Raw genomic sequence first — 15,361 nt, forward strand, 5'->3', positions numbered from 1 at the left:
AAATATAACATGTCACTCCTTGATATCATTGGTGTTTCATGTTTCAATACATCATTTTATTCTGGGTTTGTTTTCTTGGAAAGAGAAGATGAAGAAAATTATTCTTGGGCATTACGTGCATTTAAGGAGATTATCGGACATGGTAATCAACCGTGTGTGATTATGTCAGATAGGGAATTGACGTTAAAGAATGGCATAAAAAATATTTTTCCGACAACAACAAATCTTTTATATGTTTGGCATATTGAAAAGAACGTATTAGCCAATTACAAAAAGTATTTTGGACCGATAAGTTCTTGCACTGGCAACCGATCTTCATCAAGAGCTGAAGGTGCTCATGCCAAACTTAAGCAATATTTGCAAGTTTCTACAGGAGATTTAAGGGAAGTGAAAGAGAAAATTTGTCTTGCAGTTGAGCATGAATTTAATGAGATTAAGGTCAAACTCTCAAGTGAGAAACTTCAAGTTCCTCACGATTGCAATATGTTATTTTTTAAAGAGCTTCTTTATCACATTTCTCACTTTGCCTTAAAGGAGATAAATAAGCAATATCTAGCTACAAAAGAGGGTAATGTTTACATTTTTTATTACCTTTATTATTGTGTATTAATCTTTATCATTTACTAACCTTTATTAATTATTTGGTATATTTTTTAGGTAGTATAACTCCATGCACCGCTACCTTTATAGCAACTATGGGTAGGGATGAGCATATGGACCGGGGAACCGGCCGGAACCGGTACCGGAACCGGAACCGGCACCGGAACCCGATAGAACCGGTCGGGCCGGGACCGGGACGTTATTTTTGTGGATTTTTGGAACCGGGAACCGGTAGGAACCGGAACCGGTAGAACCGGCAAAAACCGGAACCGTATGATGCTATTTTTCAAGGAGCGGTTCCAACATTTGAAGACACGACAAGAACCGGTAGAAACCGGGAACCGGTAGAACCGCCGGGCCGGTTCGGTTCTTGATTTTGGCCGAAGCCGGTTCCCCGGTCCGGTTCGGTTCGGGCCGGTTCCGGCCGGTTCGGTCCTTTTGCTCATCCCTAACTATGGGTCTTCCATGTGCTCACAAAATAAAATATTGGCAAGAAACTACTTTTTCGTTGGATTTAATCCATCCTCATTGGAGGATTGACACACTATCGCTAAATTTACAAAATGATTTGCATGATGAAGGAACCGGTAGATTCAATGAGTTGCTTAACGAATTGTGTTTGGCGTATCAAAGGTGGCCCTTAAACAAGAAAGAACATGTATTTTCAGTGATCACTAAACTTGTGAACCAATCTGATACCATTTTTGAGCCCGTGATTCAACGACCAAAAGGAAGACCTCCAAAATCAAAAAAGAAAAAAGGAATAACTTCCACAACACGAGATCCTTCAAGATTTGAGTTGATGGAATCATCACAGAGACGCAATAAAGTGGATAGTGAAAACAACACAATCGATTTAAACGTATATCCATTAGATACGTTTGATTTGAACGGTCTTTTTTGAGTTTGTCATTTTTTTTAACAACTAGTTCTTTATATTTTTGATTTGGATGGTTGTTTAGATTTCTATTTGGACGGTTGTTTGATTATTTTTAGGGTAAAAATTTGGACATATAACTAAGTTTTTGACTTTAAACGTTATTATTAAGTGAAATATATACGACTGTTTTATATTTTCTATATTTATGTGTGACAAAAGAAATCTAGGGATAAAAAAGTATGTTTTTTTAGTGATAGGAGGTAAAATGTAAAGTTTGGTAAAATAGATACAATTGAAATTTGGAAATTTTGCAAAAAAAAATGTTATATATGGTAGAAATATATATATTTATATAGTCAAGGGGGTAAAGTGTAAAGTATGGTAAATTAGAGGAAAGGGTAAACTTGTCTATTCATAAAAAATTGTTGTGTATGACAAAAATATGTTGTGTACGAATCATCTCCCATATTTTACACAACACATTTGATTCTAGACTTTGAAGGTTTATGTTTCCAATCAGAGTGCTTAAATGTTCCAACTAAGCTCATGAGTCATGACCTAACAAGTCGCTATGATAACTTTTAAGCAGTGATGTATCTAGGAATCGAATAGATTGGGGGCACAAAAATTTTCTAATATTGTTTTCCGAATCAAGTCAAAACTCATTTAAATACGAGTAACAAGTTACATTACAAAAGTTCAAATACATATCATAAGATTATAATTGTCCTCTATGAGTTGCCATTTTTTGGAAACGATCCATTACAACTTTATTTGTAAGATTCACTAATTCTTTCTTTTTCAATTATACAAATCAAAGAAGCATTCAAAAAATTATCATCGATACGGTTTCTCAAATCCGACATCACAAGCTTCGTAGCAAATTCATCATTATCGACTTGTTTTCCAATATGATCTGTAAATAAATAACAACACAAACAAAATGCTTTATTCTTCTTAACATTATACTCTAGCTAAGCACCATATTGATCAAACCATGTAGGGATAAAACCTCTTAACTTCTTCCTAATTTTTGTTTTGGGAATTTATGGTCGTGGGGTTGACAAGGTACCTTAAGCCAATAACAACGTTGTATTTCATCTCCTTGATTAACATTATAACTCAAGATTCTTGGCCTTTCGGATGGATCCGAAGGAAGATTATCCATATCAACTACATTAATAGGCATTTTATAATTAGATGTACTTTGAGGAAATGGAACATAAGTACCAATATCTGGAGTCGAAGTTGATGAAGGTGGAGATGGTGTTTCCTTTTGGTAGATGTTATCTTGTTGAAGTAATTTTCCATATTTCTGTCCAAAATGAAAATACACACAATATCAATTAATCAACTAATTTAATTTTCATAGACTATATAAAATTAAACATCTAATCTAACAAATAACATATAAAAACTAAAAATATAAAACTTAATAAATTACAAGCTCACTATGTTAGTATTCCAACTTTCAAAATAAACATTAAAGGTGTCATAAATTAAAGATAAAATTCACAATTTATAAACTAAGTTAACATTGTAACTATAAGCACATATAATTAGAAGTTTAGTGTTTGTAATCTTAAAAAACAAAAAATAAGAGTTAGGTTATAAAATTATCTAAAAGAAAATTTAGAAGAATTGAAATATTCAATGTATTTTATAGCCTACAAGCTTGGAATTAATGATTTTGGTAGTTGTCCTTGGTGAATGAGAGTGATGACATAAGAGGGAAAAAATCGTTGTTGCTTGGCAGGACACAAGTAAAAGGCAAGAGGCAAGGCAATAATCTTTTTTGTTTCTTTCTCTACGTGTTGCCGAAAAAGTCAACTATAAATAATCATAATGAGTTGTGGTGGAGTTAATGAATATTTTGACCCAATGCCCCAAAAGTCTTAGTCCAACAGCTTAAACAAAAAAGTAATTATACAGATGGTCCTTGTGGTTTTTGATAATTTATATGTTTAGTCCTTAACTTATTTTTTTTAACTTGGGAGACCTTTAAAGTTTTGTTTTATTACGTCTTTTTGTTTGTGAAAACTCTGAAATGACTGTTATATCCTTCTTATTTTATCTCTCTTTCATCAGACATCAAGAAATCAAGAAGTACAAGAGCCCTAAACCACCATTCCTAAAGCCATTGTCATTGCATCTTTCTTTTCTCTTCATCATTCTTTTTCAAGAAACAAAGGCTTTGCTTGATTTCACAAACCCTATAGCTACAACCGTAGGTACTTTTCAACTGAATCCATATCAATTTTTCAGAAACCAAAATAAGATAAATCAAGATTAGCAAAACTCCATCGCTTGTGATGTGAATCGACCCTGGCCTCTATCGTTAGCAAACAATTTGTAAAGAGAAATAGAAGAACACTAAGACACAGAGGTTTTCGATTTTGGTTGCATCTGATGGTAAATGAGAAAGAAATAAAGTAATGGCGGAATCAAAGAAACCTAATCTTTGAACCCGCTGAAATCGAACCCCAACAATTTGCAGAGTGAAATAGAAGAACCCATTGAATTAAAGAACCCTAACACCTAGTTCCCGAGTTTGAACAAAGAAAAGAAAAGAAAAGAAATTAAGGAGAGAAAAGAAGAGAAAGGAAAGGAAAACAAAATTTATTTTGTGTTCCCGAGTTGAAGAAAAGTAGAAGGAAAATTAATCATTTTGTTCTTTCTTTCCAAATACTTCCAAATCAGAAGTAAAGTTAGGAGGGAAAGTGATCTTTCTATTTTCCTCTACTTCCTTCCATTTTCTTCATTTACACCTCGTTCCCGAGTTTAACAAAAGAAAAGAAGAGAAGAGAAAAGAAAGTCACGAGAGAAAAGAAGAGAAAGGAAAGGAAAACAAAATTTTTCTTTCGTGTTCTCGAGTTGGAGAAAAGTGGAAGGAAAATAAATCATTTTGTTCTTTCTTTCCAAATCCTCCCAAATCGGAAGGAAAGTTAGGAGGGAAAGTGATCCTCACATTTCCCTTCACTTCCTTCCACTTCTATCCTTTAATGAAACTCGGGAACATCAATCTCTTTTATTTTCCTCTCATTTCATTTTCTTTCTCTCATTAAGTTGAACTCGGGAACGGGGTGTTAATGAAACTCGGGAACACGAATTTCTTTTTTTTTATTCTCCTTTCTACTCATTTCATTTCTTTTCTCTCATTAAGTTGAACTGAGTGTAACGGTCTAAACTATTAAAATCGAAGAACCATAATGTTCTTTTGTCAAGAACTTCAAAAAAAAAAAAAACGGTCTGATTTCACTCTAATAAGTTTGTTGCTATTACTTGGGTCTGTGGAGAATAGTTCTTGTTGAAGCTTCTAGTGCAGATGAGTTTTTTTTGTGAATAGATCGCATCTTGTTTTATATATATATATATATATATATATATATATATATATATATATATATATATATATATATATATATAGTGTATGAGTTTTTTTGTGAGAATAAATTGTATATTGGTTTTTTGTTGCAACACTTATATTTGAATTAAACAATTAAAAGTCAATTGTATTTGTTTTTTTTGGGGGCAGGGTAAGGCGGCAGTCCTATCGGGGAAGACAAAGGATGTGGAGATGGTTAACCGGAGGTAAAGGAGTCGACGAAGAAGGTAATGCAGTGGGAGTGGGATTGTGGACTGAGCAGGGGGATTGGGTGGTGGGATCAATGGTTGTATTTATTATTTAAATATATATTTAACCAAATAAAAATATAAAACAAATCTAGTAAGGGTAATATTATCATTTTAGATATGATAGAGACTAAACACGCAACAAAATGAAACCATGAGAATCGTAAGAGTTAAAAGTTAAGTTACGAATCAAACATGCAAACTACACCAAACCACATGTACCATTCATATAGTGTAATTTACTCTAAACGAAAATTAGGCTGGGGCGTGTGTGTGTGTCTATATATATATATATATATATATATATATATATATATATATATATATATATATATATATATATATATATATATATATATATATATATATATATATATATTATTTTGTCAAAAATTCAACCTAGTATAATGTAAATTTTTTTGATTCATTGGGGCACCTCCCCTTCCCTTGAAGTTACGTGTGTCCCTACTTTTAAAATTGAGTGATCAGACAACTATATTTTTTTCTTGTGTATATCCACAATGGAGTTGAAAGAAAGTTGAATGCATTGTGAGATGTTGATTCGGCAATTTGTTGAATAGAGTGTAAGGTAGCGTTTGGTTTGGTTTGGTTTGGTTTGTAGGATTCGAGTGGGTAGAATAGAACAACCATTTCGGAGAGGCTTTAGGGCATAGATTGGACTAGATCACAATGAGATATTGACTAGTCAAATGATACTAATTCTTGGTGACATAATTTTAATTATTTAAATTTGAACTGCATCTTTATTCTTTTTTTATCTTTTTAATTACATTATTTCATATTTTTCTTATTTATTTTTTGAATTTCTTTCCGTTAATTATATTATTGGTTTATGGGAAGGTAAGATTTTATGCTGACTTTTTTTTACCATGTTAAAAATGAACAAGATATATGATAGTTGACAATTTTCTAAGTCAAACTTTGACTTGATTGGTTAGCTAGAAAGGGTGACCCGAAGAAAGAACCCTCGTCTTTGTACCAATTCATGATCTCAGACGTTTGATTTTAAAGATTGTTAATTTCTTACAATTAGAGCCACATCCGACATGAAACTTCCGACTACAACTCGTTTGTTGGTGATGTGTGTAACTGTTTGTGTGTTTTATGCAATCATAAAACGACATGAGTAACAAGTTGTGTGTTTTTTGCATTCATAAACCAATTTTTTTTTCTAAACTAATGCAAATTTGATAAAATACAACCTAGTACTTTTGATTAAGAATAATTGTTGTTTAGTGCATTTATTTCTATCGTTTACTTGGTTAAATTGCTTTATGATAAAAAGTTATAATTACAAATCTTTGTTGTCTACTAAGTTAAGTACAAATATCTGGTATCATCGGCCCTAAACCACTTCGAAGAAGGCTGCAACTGCGTCGGGGCCGGTCTCGACTCCCTCATCTGCAAATCAATATCAATTCTCATGCCGCCTAGTGGCCTCCTGCATCTCCAACAAAGTATCGTAGCGCTGGGTAGAAACAAACTGTCTGATCTCAGTCTTGAGCATGCTCAAGTATCAGGTCATCTGAGCCTGCTCAGATGCAACAAATTTAGGACATAACATAGCCCTCTCCGTAAACATCTTAGTGATCTCCGTCACCGACTCAGAACCCTGCCTCAAATCCAAGTACTCTCGGTCCAACCTCTCTCGCTCCACCAACGACACATATCGGGAGTGGAACATCTCCAAGAATTGCTCCCAAGTCACAACATCTCTCTGTGCAGCAGAATATGAACTAGTGGCAAGCGTCCACCAATCCTTCGCTCCGATCCTCAGGAGGTTCAGAGCACACCTGACCTTCTGGTGAACTGGGCAAGAACAGGTAAAGCAACATCCCTCCATATCGGATAGCCAGCTCATGGATACAATTGGATGCTGAATCCAATCCCAGTCATAGTGGTCTTAATAGACCCAAACATCTCCGAAGTCTCGATACTGGAAAGCCCTCCCAGCGCCAATCCCAATAGCCGCCACGGCTGCAATGGCTGCAGCAACAACAGTCTCAGACAAAGCAACATAACGCTCATTGAAGTACTCAGTCATAGCGGTCTTAATAGACCCAAACATCTCCGAAAACTGGGCTCAGAAGAGAGTAGTAACCTCCTCATGCATGATCGCCCTGATCCTGTTATCCAATGCATCCGACTCATCCGGACGGCCAACTCTTGATCCCGAACCGGATCCTGTCTCAGCTCGACGCGTAGTCACCATATTGAAAATAAACCAGAAGGATATTATATAACATGCATATCATAATGGGGAACCAACTCCCAACAAATCCCTAGGGGTTGTGACTTCCTTGTTACACGTACGGGTCCTGTGCTTTCGGTAGTACGGGCCCATACTACCTTCCACACCTACCCGTATTTGTCTCAAAGGGTCATCACAACACCCTAACAATACTCAATAACATAAACATACACTCAATCCTCACATCCTAGAGGAAGGCTAAACATCTCGATACTGGCCAACTGACCCCACATAACACATCCATGAAACTTTCACCAACCCTGCAACACTCGTGTATGCTAGTCATACATAACACCGGACCCTATAGACAGACAAATATCTGATCCTAACCTAAGCCCTTCATCAAACAAGAACATGAAATAAGGCCAAACTAAGAAACTACTGTAATGATGTCAATTCCATCAAAGAAGAACCCTATGCTATCAGTCATCATATAAAATCATGCAATTCTATCATGCAAAATCCTGAAGATCCTTAGCCTATCACTAGCATGCTGTTCTAACATATCACAATATCAATACCAGTGTGGTATTTTGGGGTCTACTTACTGGCTCCGACTGATCGTCCACATCGCATCCTCCTTTATTATTTTGCAAACCATTTTAAGAAAATCATTTTAAAATCTTTTCCTTAGTTTGAGACTGGATTCACACGAGTGTTACTCCAATTCATTTAAACCAAGGCTTTGATACCAACTTGTAACATCCATAAAATTCATGAAAATTTTTGAATTCTAAACAGCCCAAAAACCATCATTCTTTTCAAAATTAGTTCAATATCAGAGAAATCCAAAAATCATAAATAAAACATGAGGAGGTGCACGATCGCGCATTTGCCTTACCGCGATCCTCTGAGGTACCTGAAACATAATCCAAAACTGTAAGCCCAAAGCTTAGTGAGTTCCCCCAAAATACCAATACATAACAAATAGCATAAAATACAAAACAACATACTGTGGGCCCAATCAACCAACGGGTTGGAATACCCCAGGCCCCTCAACCATCGGGTTGGAATGCCAACATACTATGAGTCTAATCAACCACTGGGTTGGAATACCCCAGGCCCCTCAACCATCGGGTTGGAATGCCAATCTATCATGGGTCCAATCATCATCGGGATGGAATACCCTAGGCCCTCAACCATCGGGTGGGAATGCCCTGGTATGTTGGCTTACACACAAAGCAGTGAAGACTTAGCCACTAACCAATCATGTGCACATAATATAGATAACCATACTATTAATTAACTAGCAAATAAATAGACAGATCTTGCAGATCACTAAGCATAACATCATCCTATCTACCAGGATACTGATCTAACAAATCACTATAGCATAACCTACACAACAGGATATCAACCCAAGGGTCGACATTGGTGCCTTCGACCCAAAGTACAATGAGGAAAACTCATCTCACAATGTCGAACCATACTGAAAACCTCTTGTTGTTGGCTTATGAAAAATCCCAAACTATCACGGCAAAACAAACATCTAATTTAAGAATTGGATTACCATCCTTGACTAAGGATTCATACTTAGGTAAATGTCCACTTCACTCTTTCCCTAATTGGGCCAAGGCCCAAGTCCAATTTTTGATCCAAAAGGCCCAAATTACTTGAAGGCCCATAATTGGTCCAATTTCCAAATTAGGCCCAAACTTCTTATTGGGCCTTATCATAAGGACCAACTCTCCAAATTGCCCAAAACGCTCATACATAGATACTCCAATGAGGGCCTAAGCATTCAAGCCTAATAGGTGGCCCAAAACTCGAAACCCAACTCAAAAATCCAACAAACGACATATGTTGGGCGTATACCGGAGGTACGCAGGGCTTACGCAAGCCTCACATTCACCACCATCGGGGTGGCTTACCGAGTACTCGGGGCGTACCCTCGTAGATCCCAAAAGTCCATTAAAGTGCTTAATAGCTTAAGCACTTAAGCCCAAATTACATATCCAAGGTCCAAATACTCCCTAGAGTCATAAAGTCTCCAACTTTATGAGTTTACACATCCATAAGTTCTTAATACAAGGTCTTAATCCATTAAGACCCTTTTTCCAAATGCACGAGACATTTCTAGCCATTGGGAGCTCATTTTTATGACTAAGGACCCTTCCTAGGGTCTAGAAGGACATCCCAAAGCGTCTAAAACCAAGCATGCACAACAATGGGACATTTAGGGACAAAAGAACATCATAAAGCTATCAAGATGAGATCTAAGCAAACCAAGCATAAAGGTGGCAACTTTTTACCTTTTGGAGCTTCCAAAGAAGATGATGATCCAAGATCCACAAGCTTGCTTTCCTTCCTAGGCTCCTTGATGCACTTCCTTCTCCTTTAAGCACATAAGTAACACACTTTAAGCTTAAAACACTCTCTTATGGAGTTAGGTTTGCTAAGAATGACTCAAGGATGTGGAGGCTGAAAGAGTGAGGCTAAATGACCCATAAAGGTGATTAAATACTCTTCAAACCCTAAAAATTAGGGTTTCACCTGGACATTAGTACGCCCGACGCACATATGTGTATGCCTATCATACTTGGGTGCAGCCTAGTACACTTAGCATACCCACATGTACGCCCAACGTACTACTCCTACTCCCAAAATTACCATTTTGCCAGTAGGGCTTCTTTGGGCTACATCTTTATACTCCAAGGACCCAAAATGACATATTTAAAAACTAATGGAAAGATTTGAAAGTACCTGAAAGCCCAGGGTGTTACAATTTTTTTCGTTGGTTTTAACTGTAGGTCACCAGAAGCTTTGAGAATCAGTGATGCGAGTCTTGCACTATACACATGATGATGTGCTTTTTTTTTTTTTTTTTTTTTGCAAAATGTGATCTTTTTTTATTACAATTTAGGTTATGTATTTTTTGATATTGAATGGTTGTGGGAGAAGAGTAATAGTATTTTGTTGATATGACATTTAATTTTAAAAATGAAGATTGGTTTATGTTTTCTTATTGATTTTGTGTACATTAACTACAAACAATATTGTAAGTTGTTTTTTAAGCTTGTTGGTTTCGAGATTAACATTTAATAGTATGTGTTTTTGTATTTCCTTTAGCTTTCATATTCTAAAAAATATGAACAATAATATCATACTTTCAAAAAAGAAAAAAAAATCTGAATCTATATGTTTCATGTTGCTCATGGCATGCCATTAGAAAATAAAAATGATCTATGGTGCATAAATGTTAGTCATGGATTCTACAAGTGATTAGTTATGTATGTAAAGTTGCAAGAAAACAAAAGGGTAAATTTGTCATTTTTATCATTCAACACAACTGGTGAGAGAAATAATCAAACAACATAAACTCAGTCAGATGTGGACTCATTCAGAATTTCTAACTCAGTCAGCTTCTAACCCAATCAGCAACTCATAACTCTTTTCATTAACTTCCTCCCCGTCCCAATTTTAATACCAAAAAAAAGCGGAACACAACTCATAACTCTTTTCGTTAACCTCCTCTCCGTCCCAAAACCTTTTGAGTTTCCCCCTATCTTTAAACTCTGAGATTGAGAAATCCCTTCCCTGATCCCGCTTTCCAAATCACAACTTGAAATCGACCATGTCAGATCCTTTGTCGTTGCTAGAATCGACCACCGAAAACGACTTCATCCTACTCCCACTACCCTTTTCCACCATATCGCATGCTCCTGATTTCATGGATCTCCCTCTACCCGATTTGAACTTCATCACTCTTGTTCTAGTTTTCTATGAATATGACCGAATAAACGTAGTTGATCATATGGTTTTTACTTTTTACCACGTTACGTATTCATATCCTATCTTAGGAACTTGGACCTAGGTTCGTTTGAAACTATACGTTTAAGTTCAAATAATTTTTATGAATGCATTTATAACTTTCATTCAATATAAACTATAGTGTTTAAATTCAAATATTTTTATAAATGTTATAATTTTCATTTGACTGCTTTTATATATATATATATATATATATATATATATATATATATATATATATATATATATATATATATATATATATGTATAGAACAAACTAGCTCATAATGGTAAGATTTCGATCGGAATTTGATCCTATAATTACACAATCTTATGGAGCAAAAAACAATCATAGGTAAGATATTGATCTTAACAACTTATTTTTTACTTTATATAATTTGAATCCATAAAATAGCAATGATGCTAAAAGAACAACTCTTTTATAGAACATAAAACTTTATGTATTCTTGATCATCCATAAAAGACGGATGGATGGATTGATTGATAGGTAGATAGTGATAAATGGATTGATGGATGGATAATGGATGACATAAGACTCATGTTGATGAGTTCAAGCTAACTTGTTAAGTCGACCTAACTTGTTTGGTTAGGGCCGACTTCAGTTAATTTGGACAATGTCGACTTGGGATGATCGGTCAGCTTAAGGCCTAAATTTTTTTGTAAAAGTTTGTGTTACTGTTTCATAACTTATGAAAACCGCAATTTTCATTATCTTATCCAATATTTGGACAACAAGAGTATAAATACTCATAAATAATACACCTTAGACTTTTAAGATGTCTAAATAATCCTTACACAACTATGGTACATTGTTTCCTCTTAATTTTTGTCTAAAAAACCAAAGTGCCTTTTATGAATTATATTATACCAAAATCGTATTAGTTAATGCATATAACTGAATTGTCAATTAAAGACAGTGAACATTACAATATATCCACGAATATATAAACGTACCTATTTGATTATCAAAGTGACCATATTTTCCTCCACAATTCTAGCAGTTAGGAGTCTAAAATTATTATAAATTCGTGTTTTCCATTAAACTAAACATATTCGAGTTTTGATTACACTCTAATAAATAATTAAATATTAAATCTTCAAAGAACAAATATTATTCTTAGGCGCTTGTCCTTCTCTTACAAGTTACAACCAGCCATTGTGGTTCGTAAAATATAGTGGCATTAACTTGATGATCAAATTATGTTCAATAACGAATAATTTATGTTTGGCAAGAATGACCATGTATAATAAATATGATTTGATGTTTCATAAATACTTTTTTTTTGAAGATAATAAAAGAAATTCAAAGGAAGGTAAAATGTATTATTAATGTAATTACGCAGTGATGTTCTGAAGAAGTGATCAAGGGTAGTGGAAAGGGGTGTGGTGCTGTCACTTTGCTAACAGAACCAATCATCTTTCAGAAAAGCTTGTGTAGATAAAGACAAATTTAAAGAGCTTCAAGATCAACCCATCATCACCATACACCCATTCACCATGTATATATATTTACATGTAATGTAAATCGCTCGATCATTCCAAACCGCATTCTCTCTCCCTCTTTCTTTCTCTCACACGCTCTTTCTCTGTGTCGATCTGTTTCAAAAGATTAATCAATGGCGGAGCAAGGGCTGTATGACTTCTTAAAGCTGCATTCTCCGGCGGCTCAGCCTCATCCTCATCCCCATCCTCAACTTGATGCTAAGCAACCGAATCAATCTTCCAGACTCTTCCGTTGCCTCTACTGCCCTCGCCAGTTCTACACTTCTCAGGCATTGGGAGGACACCAGAACGCCCACAAGCGTGAGAGAGCCGCTGCCAGCCGTTCTTACATGGGCACCGCCGACAACCACCTTCCAAGCACAGTATCCACTTCCACCGCGGCCTATACCAGCTGGTTCGACCACCCACTTCAAGCCGACGCCACCACCTCTCTGGTCTTCCATCATATCACTCCTCCACCCACAGACAACACCACCGACGTCCTGGATCTGACTCTCCGGTTGTAAACGTACGCGTAGCATCACTTTATTATTAACACATTCTAATCTTCTTCAAGTCTGTCTTACATATATGCGGCTAAACTAGATAGTGTAGTTGTTCAGGGAATCAAATGTAGTTGATATATATATGTTTAATTCCTTCTTTTTAAGTTCAGACATATTTATTTGCACTCACTAAACTTCTTTAAATTCGTCTGTGTTCATCCATGGAGTTGCTAGGTAGTTATTTCACTTGCTCATATAATTACGTAAAACGTCGATACATCCTTCTCCACTTGAACAATTAATGATCTAATATTGTTTCATTTCTTCTTTTGACAATATAAGTATATCCTTTTAATGGAAACGCTTTATTCTTACCGAGTTGTACATTCTAGCTTTTAATTATGAACATCCATATTAAGATAAAAGATGTATCTCAAAAATTAAATTCATTTTTCTATATCTAATTTATCATTAATTTCCCTTAAATTGACTGTTACGTATCGGATAAAAATAATCATTTCCAGAGTTATTCTTACAACCTTTTTTTTTTGTTTCCTTTATATTTTCTGTTATAATAATAATAAAAAAAGGTAACTATATATCTTGTTCCTAGCTAGCCAATAAAAGGGAACAACCGGGAGTTAAGGCCGACAAACAAAAATGTTTATACATACAGCTGCATGGTACATGACATACATGATACATGATCGATCGATGCATGCGTAACCTTTTCTGTTAAGACCTTGCGACGTCGTATGTCCCGTTCCACTTATCACATATATGTACGTACGATCTCTCTCTCTCTCTCTCTCTCTCTCTCTCTCTCTTCTCTCTCTCTCTCTTCTCTCTCTCTCTCTCTCTCTCTCTCTCTCTCTCTCTTCTATATATGCCAAAACAAGGGGAATAGAAAATAATCCAAATTTGATCCTTTTAGTATGCATGTATATCACGCACATCGTTATACCCTTTCTCAATTTTATTCATCATTTATATGAATTTGTATAAACCAAGTCAAGCATTACACAGTAAAATTTATAGACATGCATGAGAAATGATCATTTTGTCCATGTCTTCTCCATTTTATTTATCTCATTGTGTCAACAAATCCTAATTTAAAACATCATTTAATTAAATTATCAAAACTATATCTAGAATAAAGAAAACCATAATCAAGATTAAAACATATTGAGCAAAATGAAGGTCAATCAAAATTCACTATGTTATGATTTTTTTATGACACTTTGCAATCTCCATTTTTTTAATAAAATTGGCAGGTAAGTGATGAGAATTAATGGAAGGCATATAGGTATACTCCATGTTTCTGAAGTAGTAATCATTTAAGTTTGAGAGCTTGAAATAGAAATTTGAGTTGAAAAGGTTTGACGTTTATTGATAGATTCACAATCCTAGCTGCATAATTAGCTCCATATCCAACTCCTCAACGACCATTGTATTTAAATAAAAATATTTGTTTTCGGCAAAAGATTTCTGATTTAGCTTTTGCTTTAGTTTAATTCTAATTTTGATTTTATGATATGTTTATATGTTTGAAGCAAGGTTGTAAAAATCGTTCGGCGGTAGGTCCGGATCAAGCGATTAATCGGTTTGGCGGGGGTTAATCGGGGATCATAAATTACTAATATAACGATTTTAAAACTTAATATATCATAAGAAAAAATATTATTTGAAAATTTGAAATTATGAAATATTTGGTATAATATTTGAAAATTTGAATATTTAAAAATTTAAAAATTTGAAGTTTTGTAAATTTTTGTGTGATATTTGAAAATTTGAAAATTTGAATTTTTTGAAATCTTCCCGCCAAGGACTGCCGAGGACCACCTAGCCCGAGTTTGACCGATATTGACCAATTTCCGCCAAACACCCCTAATCGTAATCAGTTGCAGACCGCCTAGCGCCTAGGCGCCCCTAGGCGGCTGCCTAGGCCGATATTTACAACATTGGTTTGAAGTCGCAGGTGTTATTGATTAGAGTTTAGGTCCGAGCCCTTTAGGATTTAGATTATGTCTCTTATGTATCCCTATTTATATGAGATTTAACCTCACTATTTATTAATGAAACATTTTATTATATAACATGGTATATGAACTCTAGGTTAAAATCCTATTGCTGACCACAATCCGCTACCGCCACCCTCCACCTCCGATGACATTCTCTCATAATCGTCGGAGGTGCCTTCATTATGCTTCATATTCC

General features: G+C 35.1%; 1 protein-coding gene across 1 annotated transcript; it reads left to right on the top strand.

Annotated features, from left to right (window-relative positions):
• The first annotated feature begins 12,772 nt into the window (after positions 1-12,772).
• LOC145075603 (zinc finger protein 1-like) lies at positions 12,773-13,165 on the top strand. Its single transcript, XM_079021794.1, has one exon. It carries the CDS (start codon positions 12,773-12,775, stop codon positions 13,163-13,165), a length of 393 nt encoding a protein of 130 aa, XP_078877920.1.
• The last annotated feature ends 2,196 nt before the right edge of the window (positions 13,166-15,361 follow it).

Source organism: Lactuca serriola, chromosome 9, assembly GCF_051521515.1.
Source record: "Lactuca serriola cultivar US96UC23 chromosome 9, Lser_US96UC23_V15, whole genome shotgun sequence".
In the NCBI taxonomy this organism is placed as follows: Eukaryota; Viridiplantae; Streptophyta; class Magnoliopsida; order Asterales; family Asteraceae; genus Lactuca; species Lactuca serriola.